Below are 20,122 nucleotides of genomic sequence, written 5' to 3'. Positions count from 1 at the left end.
TTTTTGTCTCTTTATACTTTTATTGACAAAAACTAGTTTCACATTATTTGAAACGTTCGTTTGTTCCAACTTTTTATTTGTCATGATTTCTAATATTCTTTTGAAAATTTTGATTGATTGGAAACTTTTATATATTTAATTTCTTTCGATATAACAGCCACATTGTAAAGCGAGATATATTAAGATTTTAAAGATTTATCTATTTCTTTGTGCGTGAGAAAAATTTTTTGCTAAAGCTTAACGATTTTATTAACATGATATGTACATTTGGAAATTAATTTTTCATTTTATTTTGGCCACGATTGTATGTACTATTATGCTATTTCACGCTATATATATATATATATATATAGAATATTTTATGCTACCTTTTTTTTACAATAAGCTTCTCTTAGTAACTTATTATCATGGATGAGTGTACATTTTTAATGCATCTTTAGTGCACTCAATTTATGAGTTAAGTATAAATCTATTAATCTAATATTTAAAATAAAATAAATTTCTAATTGAGTAAATACGCATTTATTAGTAATAGTGTCATTAAGTTATTTATTCATACTGAATTGTATGCATTTATTATTTGAAATTTTTATTATACGATATTCCATAGAGTTGATCGTCTCATTTAAGACATTTAATAACGTTAAAGTTTTTAAATAAAATTCATTGCTGAAATGTAGATTTATTTATGAATTAAATTCAATTCGAAATTATTTTGCGAGAGCTTTTTTTTTTTATTTATTGTACGATTATGTATGTTGCTATCAATCATTTTATTGACATTAATTCATTAGTTTATTCATTCTAAATATATTATTTATTTGCACGAAATATACTTATGTAATTGCACTTATCTAATGAATTTTGTAATTAAAGAAATTAGTTGTCCAAAGTAGAAGCAACAATGTTTGTATCAATTGAAAGACAAAGTGACAAAGCATAAGTTTAAAACAATATTTCTATTTGTCGTTTTATAATTCATTATTCAATGTATCATATAATAATGGTGATAAAACTAGAATCTCTACAATACCAAATCAAAATACGTACTACATAGTTTTCTGCAGTAATTTAATATTTTTAACTATTAAACATCAATTCTAGTTGGCAAATCTCTGGTAATGGAAAATAATACAAAAAAAAAAAAAAAAAAAAAAAAAAAAAAAGAAAGAAAGAAAGAAAGAAAGAAAGAAAGAAAGAAAAGAAAAAAAATGAATTTTCACATTAATAATATGTCAATAAATAGTTGATATTTAATAATTCTCGTATATGAAAATATAAAAAAATCAGAGTAATTCATGGCAATATAAGGCAGCTAATCATATACATTGTAAGGTATATTAATATAAATAAATGAGATATTTCAAATATTTAATTCTCCAAATTAATAAGTGAACGCGCGTAAGTCGTAATTACATCGAATTAACAGGGAGATAAAATAGAAAAATATCAAGTATGAGAAAAAAAATTTTTTTTTGCTTTTAATTGTATTTGTGAGGCAATGATCATACAGCATTGAATAACGACATTTTCACTCCATAATATATGTATTCGATCGCACAACCGCATTGTCTGAGTATTATACGTGCGCGCGCGCGTGCCTCAGCACGAGGGAACGAGTAAATTAATGATTGGCCGTATAGGGTGCAGGTATGTATTATCCGGTTTGTTTGTCGACTTCGAACCCCTTGGAGAGTGTTCGCGCAAGCAATGAAGATATATATGACAATTAAGATTTGACATTGACTTGAAGTTAAGCGAGCAGTAGAGCAGCAATAGAGCGACAAATTGCATGCAGGTGTCCCTCAGAGGAGACGTATAAAAATTAGCCATGCGTGTATATAATATCATTACCCCTCGCTGCGGGCAGCATCGATCAATATACACGTGTGTGTACGTAAGGGCCATAATACTTCAGCTGTATTAAATCCATTTTTATAGGTGTGCAAGCTCGCAGGAGGGTAGATACATGCATAGCTTTAATACGAGAATTCGATCGAGCTTAGAACGACATAGCAGGAGCGAATGAGAGATATGGTGCACCTAAGTCACGATGAAGAAACTCGCGACGAAAATATGTGTTATGTCACGATGGAAATTGTTTAAATAGATTTTTATCTACATTACGAATGTCAAATTTGCCTTGTCTATGAAAGGTTATTGGATTCGTTATTGTGCCGTTATTATGAATATCGCGCATTATTCAAACTATAATATTATTGCTAAAACTGGTAAAACGTGTCGAAATTAAATAAAGTTTAAACAAAAATGAGGTTATATTTTGGCCGCTGCTTAAAAGAAAATTTAATATTCATATCAAGAGGAAATTTTTTAAAAATTTTATATCAATATTCATATTTAGCTATAATTATTGGTTCAACGTTTTTTTTTTTTTTTCATACTTGGCGAGCGAGTATGTATTTCTAGAAAATACAATACCTTACAACCGACGTGAATATTATTTTTTATAAAATAACACACCAACAGATACTTATAGAATTCAATACGAATGCATTTATTGATTTAATGTAAAAATACTTCATCGTTAATCATTTGCTAATAATAAATTGCAAATAAAAATTGAGGTTGAACATTTGTAGGTTGATGATTTGTATTGCAAACAATACACTTAAAACATCCATCATCTACATTATTTAATGAATGCACGATTTCATAAAATAATTTATAAGAATTTATGAAATTGTATTTGAAATCGATAGGCAATAACATTTGCCAATATAAACGATCGTACTGTTAAAATAGTGCTAAGTGCAACATTGTCGCCCACGTCAAATAATAATTCCTTTATAAATATTGCAAAATGACGAGTTATTTCAGAACTGGTTTTTGCACGATAGTGTGTATTTATTTTCTAACTATTGCATTTATTGTAAAACGAAAGGCTATAATATAATAACATAACAAGTAAAATATTATTTAGCGTAAATAGATATTTGATTTAACTTTTTTCGTCTAATAAATGAGAGTAGACATTGAGCTGTTTTTATTACTAATACGTTGATTAGTCTAATAGGAATTTATTATAACTTAGTTAATACGCACATTGCAGAATTTACTTTGAACCATGAAATTATCGTTATTATAAATATAGGTTTTTATTATTATGATTATATTACTTTTAAGTTAATTTCAATTCAAGCAAATAATGAAGAAATCCACGTTCTATTCGGAGGGTAAATTATTTTCTAAAAAAGAGAAATCTAATATACGAAGAAATAATCTTATATTAATTAAAAAAAAAAAAAAAAATGACTTCTTATATAAAAAGAAAATTAATCTTCTATTATTCAACATTTAGAAAATATTTATTATTCAGAAATAATTATTCCTTACGTAAATAATATTTCCTACGAACGAACTTGGCTGTAAGTTATGGTTATGGTACAGTAAAGAGCAGTTTATTGTTCATATACGATATATACGAAGAAGTTTATAATATGATTTATAAAAATTGTGATTTATAAAAGTCAAGCTTTAATAATTTTATCACAAAATTTTATGGCGCACGCGAAAACACACGCACGCACGCACGCACGCACGCACGCACGCAAACACACAAACAAACAAACAAACAAGCAAAAAGATGTAATTTTAACGGGAGGTAATTCATAACCTGATAACTTGTTTATGTTAAATGAAATAAAAGCAAAAATAAAATGTGTGAACTCTCAATGAAATTACTCTTTAAATCGAGGTACCTGTTATACTTGGGGTTGGTCGATGTTTAAGGGGCTCTATGTAAGCAAGGCGCAAAGAGCGATAAAGAATACGAGGGAGAGGTTTAAATAAAAAAAGAAAGACAGATATATAGATATCAACGGACCGTAACAGGGGGTTATGCCTCTATATGATATGTATAAGTGCACTTGCGTATTATACGTACGAGGCTGCATATGTAAAGAGAACACTTTGCTTCACATCGATGCTCTTTTCTCATAATAAATTTCTATTTCTTTTATACAATGTTGTAGCGGAAAGGAGAAAATATTCTACAACAATCGTCAAGAATTCCGTTGAATATGCATTGTTATAATTTATTGTGTCAAGTAGATTTTTGAGTGTTGGACGATGGATTATTAATTACCATAGTAATTAATTCTAGGTATTACAAAAGAAAATTATACGACAGGTATTATTTTACTGACTATATCAAATAAAATACAATGTAAAAATCCATAATCAGTTATAAAAATATCATAACACCATTGTAAATTTCACGTCAATTTTGAAAAACATAATGACAGTGTCTTGTCCAGATTTATAATAAACGTGATTTATACAATTTTGGAAAAGAAATTTTAAAAATCAATTATTACACGAATTATATATTTGTAAGAGTGAAATACGACAATTAGCTAGCCGTGTGCGTTGTATCTACAAATTTTTAGTCGGGCAAAATCAAAAGCAATAAGATGATTGGTCGACGGATTCAAACTCAAGCCATCGGAAACACATTTTAGACGAATTAGACGAAATTCATTTATAAATTGTCAAAAATTCTATTACGTTTATGAATTAAGCAAAATTTTATAAATTAAGTCCTTGAATTATTAATAAACTCTCATATTATGAAAAAATTATCAAACACATCTTTAACATTTAAAAGTTAAAGATTTAATTGAATATGGTGTAACGTGGAGACGTAGGAAATTATAAAAATCGATAAATATAACAAAAATATTCTATCCCCTATATTTAAAATACAAACAAATGGCTTTAATAATACTTACGTAATAATATTGTTTAGATATTAAAAAAAAAAAAAAAAAAAAAAAAAAAAAAAATTTCACAGTGTATAAAAATATACAAGTTATTTCAGTCATATTTCTTAGACACTGAAAACTTCTGTCTACGTTTAAAGTATTTACAAAGTGAATATAAATTTTTATTCAATTGAATTTCAACACGATTGCAAAATTATTATAAATTATGTCGTGACTTAAAAAAAAAAACTCGTCTTTTAAGACAGTAAACGTACAATTACTTAGATTGCAACTTAATTAATATAGTTTTAAACTCGTTAACAGGCATTTAGTAGTCAACTTAATTTATCAATTATTATGTTTTCTTGTATTCTTGTTATTGTTTAAATCGAATTAATTGGCAAATACAATGATGCGCGTTGGTCGGAAATATCGGCGCTTCTACAAATCGCACAACACGGCATTACGAGGTGCCATTTAAAGTAGATGTTACTTTAATATTTCTACATGCGTGGCTAGCAAAACAGCTGAAGTAAGTGAGCATGAAAAGGTAACGATAGCACAGACACAAGCAATGATAACAATAACAATAACAATAACAATAACAACAACAACAACAACAACAACAACAACAACAACAACAACAACAACAACAATAATAATAATAATAAATGAGAATAATAAAAAAGTAGCAAAATTAAGAATTAAATAGATAAAGGGCCCCGTTGAAGCGAATAGACGAAAAAACTTTGTCGAGAATAGTCATTGTAACGACTTGATGATTAAGGATGCGATTACATTGATTAAAAGCCGTTGGTTGGTTACCAAGCCAATCGCCCATGGTATTTGTAATAAATATTAAAAATCTATCACTCTTCCTATTTATTTATTCATTTATAATATAAGTATTGTAATACGGTCGTTTACAATTTCATAGAATTTTTTATCGCAAGTTATTGAATATCAATACGTGTCGTCCAATACTTGAAAATTCCAGGCTACGCACGCAATACCACGCAATGTTGTTGAAATTTATCTTATTATCCGACGCGTCGCTCGGACATATTTTAAGAGAAGAGCGTGCAACGCGGCCAAGCAATTGAGCAGAGCAGAGCAAATGATTCACAGTCACGAAGAAGAGTAAATTTTCGTCCGGATTTGTTGAAACATTTGAAAACTCGACGATGATGGCAACGTGTCCCGTATATTTCCCTCGGCGATACAAAGCCAAAGTCCCCCCACGGCCACGCGTAACTAGGCGTCAGTCACGCGCGCGCGCGCGCGCGCTTTCGACGTAAGAGCATAGAGAGAGAGAGAGAGAGAGAGAGAGAGAGACAGACAGACAGAACGTGCATGGGCGCGTGTGCGTATGCATTGTCCATGTAAAGAAATCGAATGCACGGGCGACTGGCAGCCGCGTAGTAGTCGTAGCGTCCGTCGTCCGCTGCAAGGAGGGAAAAGGGTAGGTGCGCCCCGTCAATCCGCTCCTCCGACCTACGACAAACCTGCCCCTGTGACGACAAACTGTCGACGGGCTGTCGCCCAAAAACTCGTCGCGACGCCCTCGTGAACGACTCCCCCCTCCCCCGCCCACCGTCCACCTACCCATTCCCATTTTCATTCTCCCATAAACGAGGCTCGGCGGTTTTTGGGTTCGCCACTACTTCTCGCGCGCCGCGCCGTCCAATTTATCGAAATGTTACTACTTTATTTACTTCTTCGTCTTTCCCATCCCCCAGGAGCATTATCATCGATAGGGCATTCGACGTCTCATCTCTCATACGCATCGCCGAATCCATTGATCTTCACAAATGTGCCATGATATTGTTATTCGACTGGGACGACGGTTAGCGACGACGGCCAGTTGCTAACGATTATTCCTATTAACGCTGGCTCGTAACGCACAAAGGACAGAGGGAACGCGAAATCCATAAGCCACCCCACACCACCGTCGGCGCGTTTCGGGACTTTGTAATAACAAACCGGCTTGGCTCGACAATTGGAGCTCGGGCGCACGCAATGGGCCTCGATATTCTCCATAGGCAGAATCATTCGGACATCGGCCGAAGTTGGAGTTGGGGGGATAGGCGGGTTGCGGGGCATCTCGCGATCGCATCTGGTAAGATGCGACGGTTGGGCGGTGGGGGAGTCGAGGGGCACGGGGGCTCGTCCCATGAAAGAAAAGGCGCGAGAGAGCGGACGATCGCAGGTACGGCGATCGCATCACGACGGTCTCGAGGACGATCGTCTTTGGGCGATCGAGGGGGTAGTGGTGAGCCGAATGAGCGAAGCCTCGGAGGAAAAGCGGCGAACAAAGGAAGGAGCGCGGCCGCGAGAAGGTGAAGAAGGGAGGACGGAGCCGCAAAAGGAGCGAAGTCGAGGAGAAGGCTCCGCGCGTTCGGGGAAAAGCCGAGCGGAGGTTGGGTGCGAGGGCGGCGTCGATTGGTCGCCGCGGGACGCGATGCTCTCCCTCTCGCTCGCGGACTCGCGCGCGCAGCTGTCGTCGGGGGTGGGGGCAAGACCGGAGCGCGCGCGGCCCTTGCAGCTGCATGCAGCTATATGCAACACAGTAGTAGCATCCGAAGAGTCGTTGTGTCTCGTGTTGGACGTGCGCGCGTTTCTCCCAGCAGTCAGTGCTCGTCCCGGTTTAGCGCCGAGGAAACGCCAAGAGTCTCCAGGCCGACTGAGACGATAGATAGAGGAAAAGAGAGAGATAGATAGAAGGAGAGCGAGTGTCCTATCTACGCACAGCGCGAGTCCTGCGCGTCCTTCTCCTCCTGTCCTAGAGGAGACGACGTCTCGCTTCGGCCGCCAAAATGGTGTCCGGAGGCATGGCCTGTGTCAAGTACCTGCTGTTCCTGTTCAATCTCATCTTCGCGGTGAGTCGTGCTTTGCTAGAAGCTGGTCGGCGGGACCATGGGACCATAAGGAGTATGACGAGCAAGGGGGGTGGGGGTGGGGAGTAGGACGAGCGACGAGCGACTCGCATGTACGTGGCACCATTTCCTTAGGGTCCACGCGTTTTTCGGTCTGTATTTTTCGCGCGCGTCCATCGGCGTCCGTCGCGTAATCCGCGACCGTTCGATAATCCCGGCTGAGCGTCGGCGTCGGCGTCGGCGTCGGCGTCGGCCTCGGCCTCAGGCTCGGTCTCGGTCTTGGCTACTTCCCCCCCCCCCCCCCCCTTCCCCCCTCCCCCCCCCCCCCCTCCCCCAACCCAACCCACCCACCCACGAGTGCACGGCAAAGAAATACGACGCGGCGCCAATAGCTTTTTCCCTGGCGTCGGTGCATTCGATTTTATATGCGACGACCCCCGCCCGACGTTGCCCCAACGCTGAACTCTGTCCCTTCGCTATTCTGTCTCTTTACCCTCCTCCCTCCCTCCAATAGCCCCCTTCATCGCTCGTCCCGTCCCGTCCCGCGTTGCGGTGCCAGGCAGCCCGACTGCCCGTCCCCACCAACCTCCCCTCCCCTCTCCCTCGTAGCTTCGACAGCCGCGCTTCTCGCTTCTTGGCGATTTCCAAATTGCGGAAAGGCGGCACTGTAAATGTTGTCCTTCGAGAGAATCTTGGGAGACGGTTGCGCTCGAGTTAGCGAGCTGGAAACGGAGATTCGATATGCTTTTGGGCCTCGTGTGGCGAACAGCTTTCGTGACGAGGCCTTTCCGAAATCGACACTTCCCCCCCTCCCGTCCCTCACCCCTCTTCACCTTACCCCATCCTCCACCATCTATTGTCCACCCTTACCGCCTCGCTCTATCCCTCGAACCGCCTCGTTTTAGCGACTAAAAATAACCGTTCCTCTCGAGGGTTTCCAGATTGTATTTTTCAACTTGACAGTCAGTCCCGCGCTTCCTGCATTGGCCTTTCTTCGGCCGTCCTCTAACGTTCCCATGTTTTTTTCTCGGCGCCGATACTCGTCGGAGTTTCTAAACGGATTCATTGAACAACGGCCACTAGTCGTTGGCTCAGCGGCTGTCGGCATCACGGTCAATCACTCGCCTAGCACGAATGTCGTAACATTACGTTCGCTCTCGATACATCTCGATACGGTTGATTTAGGATCGTTTGGCAGGATCGACTTAGCTAGTTGGTTCGTCCCAACTAGCGCAAACGAATCGAATATTATGCTGCACGAAGGATAATAACTTGCGTTTGAGCTCTCGTCGTCGTCGCGGCGCACACTTTCACTTCGTTTCCTATGTCTTTAAGTTTTTGTCGATCGATCTCCGACGAATGTTTGTAATGCGCAAGCCCCATGGCACGAGAACAACTCAAATTACAATTGCATGATTCTCGAAAAACCACTTATCTTTATGTAAATGGAATCGAATGAGATTGTAGAAATTATAATTGTGCTTTCGAAAAAACGTCATATTTGGCACGCCTGAATTATGTTGTAAGCTTCGTTCTAAATCAATAGCTGAAAATACAATAGTAGGAGTAGGAGTGACAAGAGGCTGAATGACGGGGAGAGGTGGGTAATCGTGGGGGGGGGGGGGGGGGGGGGGGGGGGGGGGGGGGGGTGGAGAGAATATTGCGTTTCTATATAAATTTTACGCTTAATTTTTCAGCCTGAAAAATCCAATCGTACCTCCTTTTGCGAGCATAACGAAACTATCGAAACTTCTAAAAATCAGAAATCTCAGGTCATGATGAATCAATCGGTCTCTAAGCTTTATAAACGAATTACATGATTAATGAATAAAAGTATTTTATAACGCGAGCACTATGAATAAAAACAAATGTTTAAGGATTTAAATTCGACGAATATGGTATGTTTTATGTGCGATATATTTGCAAATAGATTTTGTTCACCATAACGGATAATGCGATTAAAGCGAAGACATAGAAATTTTTATAAATAACATAGGCGACTGTAAATATAAATTTTTGAAAAAAAGATTAGTTGTCTTGGTTTTCCTTTAAATTCTCGTGTGTCTTTCATCCGAAATTGTCACTAAATCATAAAAAAATCTTGTAATAAAATTTATAGATGCCGAATTACAGTCCATTATTAAATTAATAGCGTTGGTAAGATGAATGGATGGATCAATTATTCATTCATTATACAAGATAATTAAGTAATGTAATTAGCATTGTGCAGTAAATGTTTTTGTCATTCGTTCGTTAGACAATAATCGTTGTAATAAGAAATGCAAATATACGAAAATATATTTTCATATCCATTTGTTAAATGTAAAACTTGAAAAGTTATTTTTAACGAGATATCTGCAATTAATAATTAAACATTTGAAATCTTTTCATCGTTTAAAATTGAGGTCTTATATTTTTCTAACTTAATGCGTATGAGTAAGGGGTTCGACTATGAATCGCTATTCTTGGAAATTTTATTAATTGCTAATAAGAAATTGCAATTGACTTTACAGTTCCATCGAATGTTCGCTATAAAAATTTTATTTGCACATTTTTTTATACGTCTTGTGCTAGCTTAAAACAATAAAAAATGCAGATACACGTCTCGTATTAACAAAGAAACAATTTTTTATCATTGCATTAGTTAATTAAAAAATGTGTGCTTATTAGGTTGAATAAGATCGGATAAAAAATATGGTAAATAAATTTTTTAAATATTCATAAAGTCTAGATTGTTTATTAAATCATTATTTTTATTGTACTATATAAGATATAATAAAATAACATTTAGTGAATTAAATTGAAAAAGTTCAAGTTTTTGTAATTGAAAATTTGTAATTGATAAATCGTATTGTTTCATTTCTGAGAATGTGTATGTAGTTACATATATTATTATATATTATTATATATTATATATTAAGCAATAATGAGGCTGAAATTGGTTCGAAAGAGCATCGACCTAATGAATTAGCAAATTTAGTTTATAACAATAACAATAACAAGTTTGGTCAATATCTGTATATATATATATATATATATATATATATATATATATATATATATATGTCTTCCGGAAGCAACGAAATTTCCATTTAATCATCTAAATGATATTGGCATGCTGTGGCAGATAAAATTGGACTTTAAAAGTGAAAGAAGCTATTGAAGAAATGGAAAAATGTCGCTGTGATAATTAACCCCGAGTTTTCTTTATTTAGCAATACGTGGCAGCCACACAACAGCCGATGTTCTCTCTCTCTCTCTCTCTCTCTCTCTCTCACCTCTCTCACTCTGTCTGTCTACATCTATGTAGATACGTCGTTTATGCGTCTGACTGTTATCGAGATCTATGATTTGCATATCAAATAGATAGTAAAAATAAAAAAGTAATCATAGACGAAGCACGACATTCGATTGTGATTCACTGATATACAATTTAAAAACAATAGCGCTTCGGGAGTATTGTTACTTACTTGTGTAAAAATCAAGGGGTTGATTGTTAATCGATGCTTATCCTTCTCTCGTCCCTAATATTAAACATCATATTTCCTACAGGACGTATATTTTTGTCACTACTTTATTTGTTTGTTTAATCTTCGTAATTATTGCCTTTTCAATTGTTCATAATCGTCGACATAAAGTTACTAAAACGAGTAGCTAAACTACTCCATTATCCATGTAGGTTAATTTATACAAAACTTAATCCTCATATTATAGTATTTTATTTGTCAGTCAGGATCTATGACGTATTGCTCTGAAGGGTAGAGCACAGTTTTATGTTTAAGTAATTACTGCAGTCGTCAAATTCAAATCAAACCCCATTACTTGTGCGTTATACGATCTAGTTCTTCCCTATTAACTACTGTAAAATCGACTATTGATTTTCAAAAGATTTACATTTCCAGGTTGTCGACAAGTAGTGTTGTAAATAATATTAACAGTTACCCTTTAACAATATTCCATCCCAATATTATTCATAATATATTTGTTATGTTCGCTTATTGAAAACTTTGGATAAAAAGGTTAATATCACGTAATAATGTTTATACGATAGATACGAGAAACAAAAATAAAATCAATTAAAATGAATTTTAATTACGAATATTATGACGAAAATAATATACTTCGAACGGCAATTGAGAAATATCAATAAATAAAATTTGATATTGTTTGTATAAATTACCAGAAAAAGAGGAAACATAATTTTATATAATTTTCGGTATTATTGGGTGAATATAAAAATTCTGTATATTGCCGTTATTATTGGGTAAATAAAAAAAATTATTTATATTTAATAATATACTTAGTGGAAGGGACAGCTGCAAGTTCGACCCAAGATAATATCAATAAATATTACTTTTAATATTTTATAAAACATTTTTAATTTATATTATGTGCAAAATAATTCTTATTAATGTTATTACATTATTTCTAAAATACGAATATATTTTAATGTGAATAGAATTTTTCTGTTTTCAAGGGTTTATCAAATGACTTTAGACAATACGGTAAAAATGTCTATTCTCAATAGTAAAACAAACAATGCACAACACACGCTTTGCTAAAAATATTATCATAATTGTTAGCAAACATTCTTATTATCTCCTTATTGCTAATAATAACAACATGCATCTAATGAATAATTGTCCGTATATAATAATAATGACCACTATTTAACAATCACGAAATTTTTAGTGGCTCACGTAATAATTATTTATAGAAAGTTTTTTACGTTGTTACAACTACTGGAAGGACAAGCATAGATTTAGAAATTTCTAAACATAATTGCATATCGTACAAACTACGTTCACACAGTCACTTTCTTATACTTTTCGAAATAAAAGGTGTGGCTTTATATAAAATTTATTATAATGTACAAGTTTGACGATTACTGATTACATATTTGCACGTGTATTATTTGAATTTACACCACAATTTAATTATAACAACAGAAAAAATAATAATAAAAAAAATAGGGAAATGTTTTTAAACTCTGCGTATTGTATTACGTGAAAAAAAAAATTCTGATATATGTTTACGGCAATGAGATGTAGTTTTTTTTTATGTTTTTTTTTCTAAACCACGGACACTCGGCTCTTATATTCCAAAGCGAATGGAGTTTCGAAGAGTCCGTAGAGCTCACCAGGGATTTAAGGCGAAAGAAAGTAATGACATTATGCATTAAGCCCGATGTAGTAAATATAAATGCATTATCTGTAATTGGAAAATGAAATACCTAATTATTTCATTTACCGCCTTGTATTTATAAAAGAAAAAGATACGATCCTAGTAATAAATTGTGAAATGATAGAAGTGATAAAATATCAAGTAGCATTTACATTTACAAAAGTATTCGACTTTGTAAAAATATAAAATTATTACCAATTTGTTTTTCCTTAACAATTATCGATAAACAAGTAGTTTGCGGTATTTATTTGAGTATGCAAAGTCTTTTATAAGGTTGTTATTAATTCGACTTCGCTCACCTAATTCTTATAAATGTTTCTACCTAACAGTCCACAAAAATCTTACGATTTAATTCTTTACTTCTCCAATACAATGCTACTTTTATTTACATAAATATTAATACAAATAATAACATTCATAATAATATTATTTTATTTTAATGTTATTTTATATTTCTTAATGAAGCTGCTCATCTTCTATTTTGATAGCTGGGAAAAGGGGATTTTATTATCCAAAATTTTCTTTATCCATGTATCGAATTTGTTAACATTTAGAAGATTTATTTATAATTTTAATAATTATCATAACATACTATTCCATTACTCTTTAAATATTGTATACAATTTTCTTTGCAATTTGAAAAATTAATTCATTAGAAGAAAAGTGCATTTTTAATCTACAATTTTATTGCACATACATTTTTCCATAAATGGATAAATTAATTTTGTTATTTATATATATATATATATATATATATATATATATATTTGATAGAAGAGATTTGCAAAATCCAATTGAAAAATGTAAAGTGTTATAGCAAATAAACGAGCTACAGAGCTTGCAAATAAGGGAGAAACATAAAATAATTATTAGCTACGTAGTTTTTACGTTTGTTACCTTTTTCCATTTTTTTCTTTTAACTTTTTTAACGTAATTCTATATGCAGTAATGTAAATGATTAAATCAATATTAGCTTAACAATTACTTCTAACTATTGATTTATTTTTACCGTCACTAGTTCTCAGCTTAAAATTAATAATACAGTTGATATTTTTTAACAAAATGATTTTTCATTTTACAAAGTATTCAAGTACTCTTCGATCGTTCCAATAAATATTTCTTAACTACCATTGGCTGAAATTTAGCAGTGACATTTACATTTTTAACATTTAGTGTATTATACAACGGTTATAGTATAACAAAATGATTTTTATAACAATATTTAGTTTATCGCATAGAAAGAATTAAGCTAATTATTAATCTATCTAAAGTTTTATAGTAAAATTTATGGAATAATAGTGATTAGAGTTATGATCAAGTTATTGAATTTTGATAAATTATAATGTCGTATGAATGTGGGGAAAAAATGCATTAAAATCTTCGATGTATATGATCGATGTATCCTCTGCCTGTCAAAGCCCATAACACGTTATATTATTATGTTTTGCCCAATATATGTTGCGGGGAATATATTAACCTATATTAGCCTAATATCATACCGAAATAACCTAGTTATAAATATTTTTCAAGACCCGCGCATTAGAATAAGAATGTCGATGAATTCCAGGACAAAATGCCGTTTCAGCTAAGCGGCCACCGCAACATTTAAACGCAATTGCCCAGTCCCATATATTTGCAAGCTTTATTATTATTATTATTATTATTATTATTATTATTATTATTATTATTATTATTATTATTATTATTGTTATTGTTATTGTTATTGTTATTGTTATTGTTATTTGGCATTGTAAAATGCACGTCACGATGAAAGGAACGTCGGTACGACGCGGTCCACGAGCCCCAATGCAAATCCGTGCCGCGACTGCACACTCGCACCTACCCCCCGACTGCGTGGCGGGAAAATTCAAATGGACGCGAGCAGACACGCGCGGCGGACGGCCTTAAAGGGCGCGCATCGGACGCTGACCACCGCCTTTATAAATTGTTGTTTAGGCGTGACTGGCTTGCAATCGCCATTAGAGATCTTCATTTTGCGCCGACATTAATGTGCGCCGGTCAATTTCCTTCGAACGCGAGGCGCATTTTCACGCACGACCTCCTGCTCTGCATAACCGCTGCAATTTCAATTAGTTTGATGAGCGGGCGAGCGAGCGGCCATTGAAATGCGCCGAGCGATGCATCGGCGACGGGACTGTGACGACACCTTGTAGGGTTACCCATTTTTAGCTGGATGCTCGCGCAACGAGTAAGGATCGAAGTCGGGACGAGGAAGTGACGGTAAATCTCTAAGAGCTTCGCGATTGGATATTTCATTAATCGGATGAGACGAGGGCGGTGGCGGCGGTGGCGGCGGTGGCGGCGACGGCGGCAGCATCGTCGACTAAGGACAAACGCTTGATTGCGATTTCAAGCGGTTAATCAATCATTTCGTACGCCACTGTTGCGCTACGGCACCTTTTTCTCTTATCAAATCCGCGGTGTAATTGCATTACTTCCGGCTGACTTTCCGAGCCACTTGACACAATTGATTTTGTATTGATGTAAGTAGCTGGCGCGAAAACCATTAACGACCGTTATTCGCGATATTTAATTGTTTGCTCCTTTTAATCGTATTGTTATTGCTAGGCGAATACTCTCCTATCGATATTGCTTGCTTCAACTAAATTAAATCAAACCTTTAAATTATTTCACGCCTTCCTGTAGGTTAATTATAACGTAATTGGCTCAAAAGTATGAAAACTCTTGAATAAATGGAATTTTCAATATTTTCCAATGAAAGTCACACGGTAAAATGTTAAAGAAAATTAATTTAGCTAATATTAAAATCTAGAGACGTGATAGGATGTATAATATATTTGCGTAACTGTGTCGTCTTAGCTTAACTGTACTTTAGAATAATTTACATTTATTTAAATAGCATAAAGTTTTCATTCCTGTATTTTGTTAACTTACAATGATTTGTAAGTTGTCATAACTGGTGCAGAAAAATATTAATTATTGTTGTAATCATTATAAACATTTGGCAATTTGACCAATTAATTTTTATAAATTTGTCGATGATTTGACTGAAATTTATCAAGTGTCTTGTATGTGTTTTACAATCATTGTTCTATAAAAAAATACATAAGCTCCACTAGATCTTCGTATCCTTGAGTCAGTGTCAATTAACATATTATTAATCCAAGTGGTATTAGAGACGAATGATATTTCATTTGAACAATTGCATAATCGTAGATATTACGACTGTCAAAGAGTACTTGCTATTCAAATGTTACAACAATGATTTTCACTAGCTACTACAAAATGGAGTCTGCAATAATTTTCTTACCAACGTGTTTAATCGTCCATTTAAAGATATTGAAAGCTTAAGATAGAAATTACTCCTATTTTAAAATTACCAATTTTCCAGTTCTATTATTTATTATTTATATAGTTTATTATTACAAGCTCTTAATTTCTTGTCTTTCTATATCGTTAATCAGCCTGGCGTTATTTTGCTTATTTATAATAATAAGATAAAACGATAATAGATCGAAAGAATGAAAATATAAAACAAACAAAAAAGCACTCGGAGATGAAATTCTTATGCAATAATGTAAATGGATGCGCAATAATAATAAAAAAAAGTGCTTACCAACGTAAAATAACTTTATTTATAAGAGCTTTAAAATATTTATATACAATGCAGCGATATACTTTATAATGTGACGACGAGCCTAGAGAATTTTATTTTATTCGACAATCAATCAAAAGTTAAAATCTTTCAGTTAGATATGACAGTGTGAATATAAGCGTATAAGCGAAAGTGACCCGTAATGGATAATTCTCTAACCCCCTCCACCCCCACCCAAACACGATTATTACAATTTAATATTATACAATACAGCGATGATTATATTACGTACTGATTATTACATTACATGTCATTGCACCAAGGACTAACGATAAATTAAATTATCGTTTACAGATCACAGGGATCGTCTTTATCTCGGTGGGCTCTGTCATTCTCATCGTTTATAAAGGCTACGGGAATTTTGTCGACATATGGATGTTCGCAGTACCAGTACTGATGATAATCGTCGGCATTGTTGTATTTATCATGTCATTCTTCGGTTGCTGTGGTGCAGTTAAGGAAAACCACTGCATGATAATAACGGTACGTTACATTCAATGTATACTTTTTTCAAATTACAGTCTTTCTTTTTTTTTTTCTTTCTTTTTTTTATTACCTGTTTTATTTATTGTTTTAACCTCTCTTGCTGTTTATTATTTTTGTTTATCATCATAATTATAAATTTGTTACCGACTACTAGTAATATAATATTTATTTTATCTTTAAAAAGCATCATTGGATTCAAATGTCAAATTCCTTTTAACGTACGTTTCTTTATAAAATCTTAAAACAGTGAATTTCTTGTAACAAATCTTTGCGTACAAAAAAGTTATTAATTATGTAATTTATGATATATATATATATATATATTTTTTTTCAAAGTTTTTACAGTTTTGTTTAAAATATTTTTGTATCAAAATATTTGATGGCCACCAAGTTGTAATTGCTTTTCATAATTTGATTTCTCGTAACTCAGCAATTACATCATATTCATTTGTTTAACTGTTTACACGTATCTTATGTTTTTTATTGCCATCATATTTTCTTCACTGAAATGGTTCTGATTACTTTCAAATTTTACCAAACATTTACTTTCCATCTTAATGAATACACGGCAAGCAAATACTTTTTTATATTAAATTGACTATAATCCAAACTGCCCAATGCTATTTACACTTAATTCTGCGCGAAATGAAAATCTACGTATGCAATAAATTACACCTTATATTATTATTATTATTATTATTATAGATTATGAGATTGTCTCTTCAAACGAAATAGATTTACTTTTATATGTAAAACGACATTTTTAAATATGACAATTATTGTTATGGCTGTTATAACGGTAGTCTGAGGTACATTGGGTATTGCATGTCGTATAATTCCATTGTCCTTAGTTTTCATCCTCTCATTATATTTTGTCTTCATGATAATTAGTCATTTAAGTAGAATATTAATTCATTTAATAACCACGTCGATCGGTCGTCCCTTTAAAAGAGAAAATTAATTGTTTTATAGTTTGAGCTCGGACCTCTAATGCCGGTTAAAATGAACTTTAAAGTATTTTTTATCATATTTTCCCGGTATTTAATATATACGAGCGTCCAGCATTATATGTTTTATTTTACAACTACCCTCCTCACACCTCATACCTCTACTCCCTTAAATAGTAAATCATCGTATATCTCGAGCCCTGTAATTTCCTTAACTACCTTAATGCATATTAATGTTTTCGATGCTAATATCGACATTGTGTGCTGCTTTATCAGTTTTCAGTATTATTGCTGCTGATCTTTGCCCTTGAATTGGGCGCTGGCATCTCAGGATACATGATGCGTAGTAAGGTCAGCGCTATGCTGGAAAAGTGTATGAACGCTGCACTTGTGGACTACAATAATAGAGACGATTTCCGTACATCGTGGGACATCATGCAACACGACGTAAGTGGCAATTATTTATCGAATATACCTTATCGTGTTGAATCCTACATACTTCTTTACGTATAGCCTCTTTGTAAAGAGAGCACGTAATAATATGTATGCAATAATATATGGCGTATTTTGGTGTTTTTAACATTGAAAATTACTATCGTTGACGAATGTGACATCGGTGACATTTTGGAACTGATACAGAAACTGCTTGGATGCCTAATAAGAATAAAAACTCGGTTATTACGATTCACAAGCACAAGCGTAATTGTAGGCAAATATCGAGTTATAATTGTGCATTCGTGTCTTCCATGTATACGATGTATGAAATCAATTGTTTTTTTGTTTTTGTTTTTTTTACTTGTCCTGTCACTCGGTTACTAAGCGTTTCATACAACGATGGATTGTTGATTGATCATTATCTTAATAAGCGATGATAAAGCCTTATGCATTTAATTTGCTCTGTCATTTATTTGAAAGGAATATACATTATTAGCTTAGTTCTTACAATAAAATTATAAAATATAAAATCACTTATCGTTAAACTATTTTTATATTATATATTACAAATGATATTTAGTATATTAATTTAAGATGTGCGTCAAAGCTGCAGTCAAATTTCTTCCAGTCTTATCTATGCGTGATAAACATCACTTTTACAGCTGCGTCAATGGCATGTGAATAATCCTGTCTAATTGCAAAACGAACACGATGTAATGCAAATTTTTTCGACATTTATTCGTGTAAATATTCTAGGATATGGATTATTTTGTAACGGCAGCAAGCACAGCATCACGTACAAGAAGTAACTTTTGCACATACGTAAAAGTTATGGTTTTTATATAAAAGGGGACAAAGTAATTCTATGAACAGTCCACTGCATATTCAATCAATAATAATCGTATTTTCTAATGAAAATAATTACGCTCTCGTTCGACAATCGAAACACGTGTGTGTCTTCTCGTTGCAATTTTGCAAATAGAAGTCTTTAGTGCCTTTTGCTCTCAGGGCCCGGGACAATCAAACAATCAGCCAACTGAATAACGTCCTCTAAGCGATCTATTCCTAAAGCTAATCGCACTGTCATCGCGCGTGAATACGATCCTACACAGACACACACGCTCACACCTCATGCTAATCCATCCTAGACCCTCGGCCCGTATCGTACACCAATGGTAAATCGCCAGGAATTCACGGCAGACTGTGCTAGGCCGTCCCGCAAAAAACCGCTTAAACCGCGTGAAAGTTCATAAAATTCAAATATAGATAGGGGTCAAGCGTCTCTAATACCTTCTCCCAAGCAATTTGCACTAAAATCTTTTTAATGTATACAGATTCGATATATGGGGCTCGTGCACGCGACCGAAAAATTCTCAAACATAACAGGGTCGCGTAGAAAGTCTGCTCTGTTATCTTCTTGCTTCTATTGTTGAAGAGACTTATATTCTCACCTTTATATCTTCATGCATATCTCCCTCCCTCCCCCCACCCTTTATATACTTTCAGCGAAATTTAGATAATTTAATAGGCTTGGATATTTTATAGACAATACCTTTAATACCAACAATAATAGCATTCCAAGCATCACTGCCACTTGCAATTGAATTGGCCAAGTTAATAATAAGTGACAATTATTTGCTGAAGTCGACGAATATATAGCTCGACATATATATCCTTTATGATTAATAAGTAAGCAAGGATAATGCCCGATAATAATAACGCATTTTGGGAATAATAATACATAATATGGTTATAAGGTGTTTTCTTCTCTAGTAATGGCTGCCTCGATATTACAGCGTATAAAAATCAATTCTTCAACTTATTTTGAAGCTC

The 20,122-nt window shown here is 34.2% G+C and overlaps 1 protein-coding gene across 1 annotated transcript in view; it reads left to right on the top strand.

Annotated features, from left to right (window-relative positions):
- The first annotated feature begins 7,309 nt into the window (after positions 1-7,309).
- LOC105360484 (CD63 antigen) overlaps positions 7,310-20,122 on the top strand; it is a 23,152-nt gene continuing 10,339 nt past the window's right edge. The window contains exons 1-3 of the mRNA XM_011497390.1: positions 7,310-7,603; positions 16,716-16,904; positions 18,131-18,301. Of these exons, the coding sequence (XP_011495692.1) occupies positions 7,541-7,603; positions 16,716-16,904; positions 18,131-18,301 (423 nt within the window). The 5' untranslated portion in view covers positions 7,310-7,540. The remainder of the gene's footprint in view (positions 7,604-16,715; positions 16,905-18,130; positions 18,302-20,122) is intronic.

The sequence above is a fragment of the Ceratosolen solmsi genome, unplaced genomic scaffold (assembly GCF_000503995.2).
Source record: "Ceratosolen solmsi marchali unplaced genomic scaffold, CerSol_1.0 scaffold47, whole genome shotgun sequence".
Classification (NCBI taxonomy): Eukaryota; Metazoa; Arthropoda; class Insecta; order Hymenoptera; family Agaonidae; genus Ceratosolen; species Ceratosolen solmsi.
Note: the sequence above shows the minus strand (reverse complement) of the source record. Positions and strands in the feature narration are given on the sequence as shown.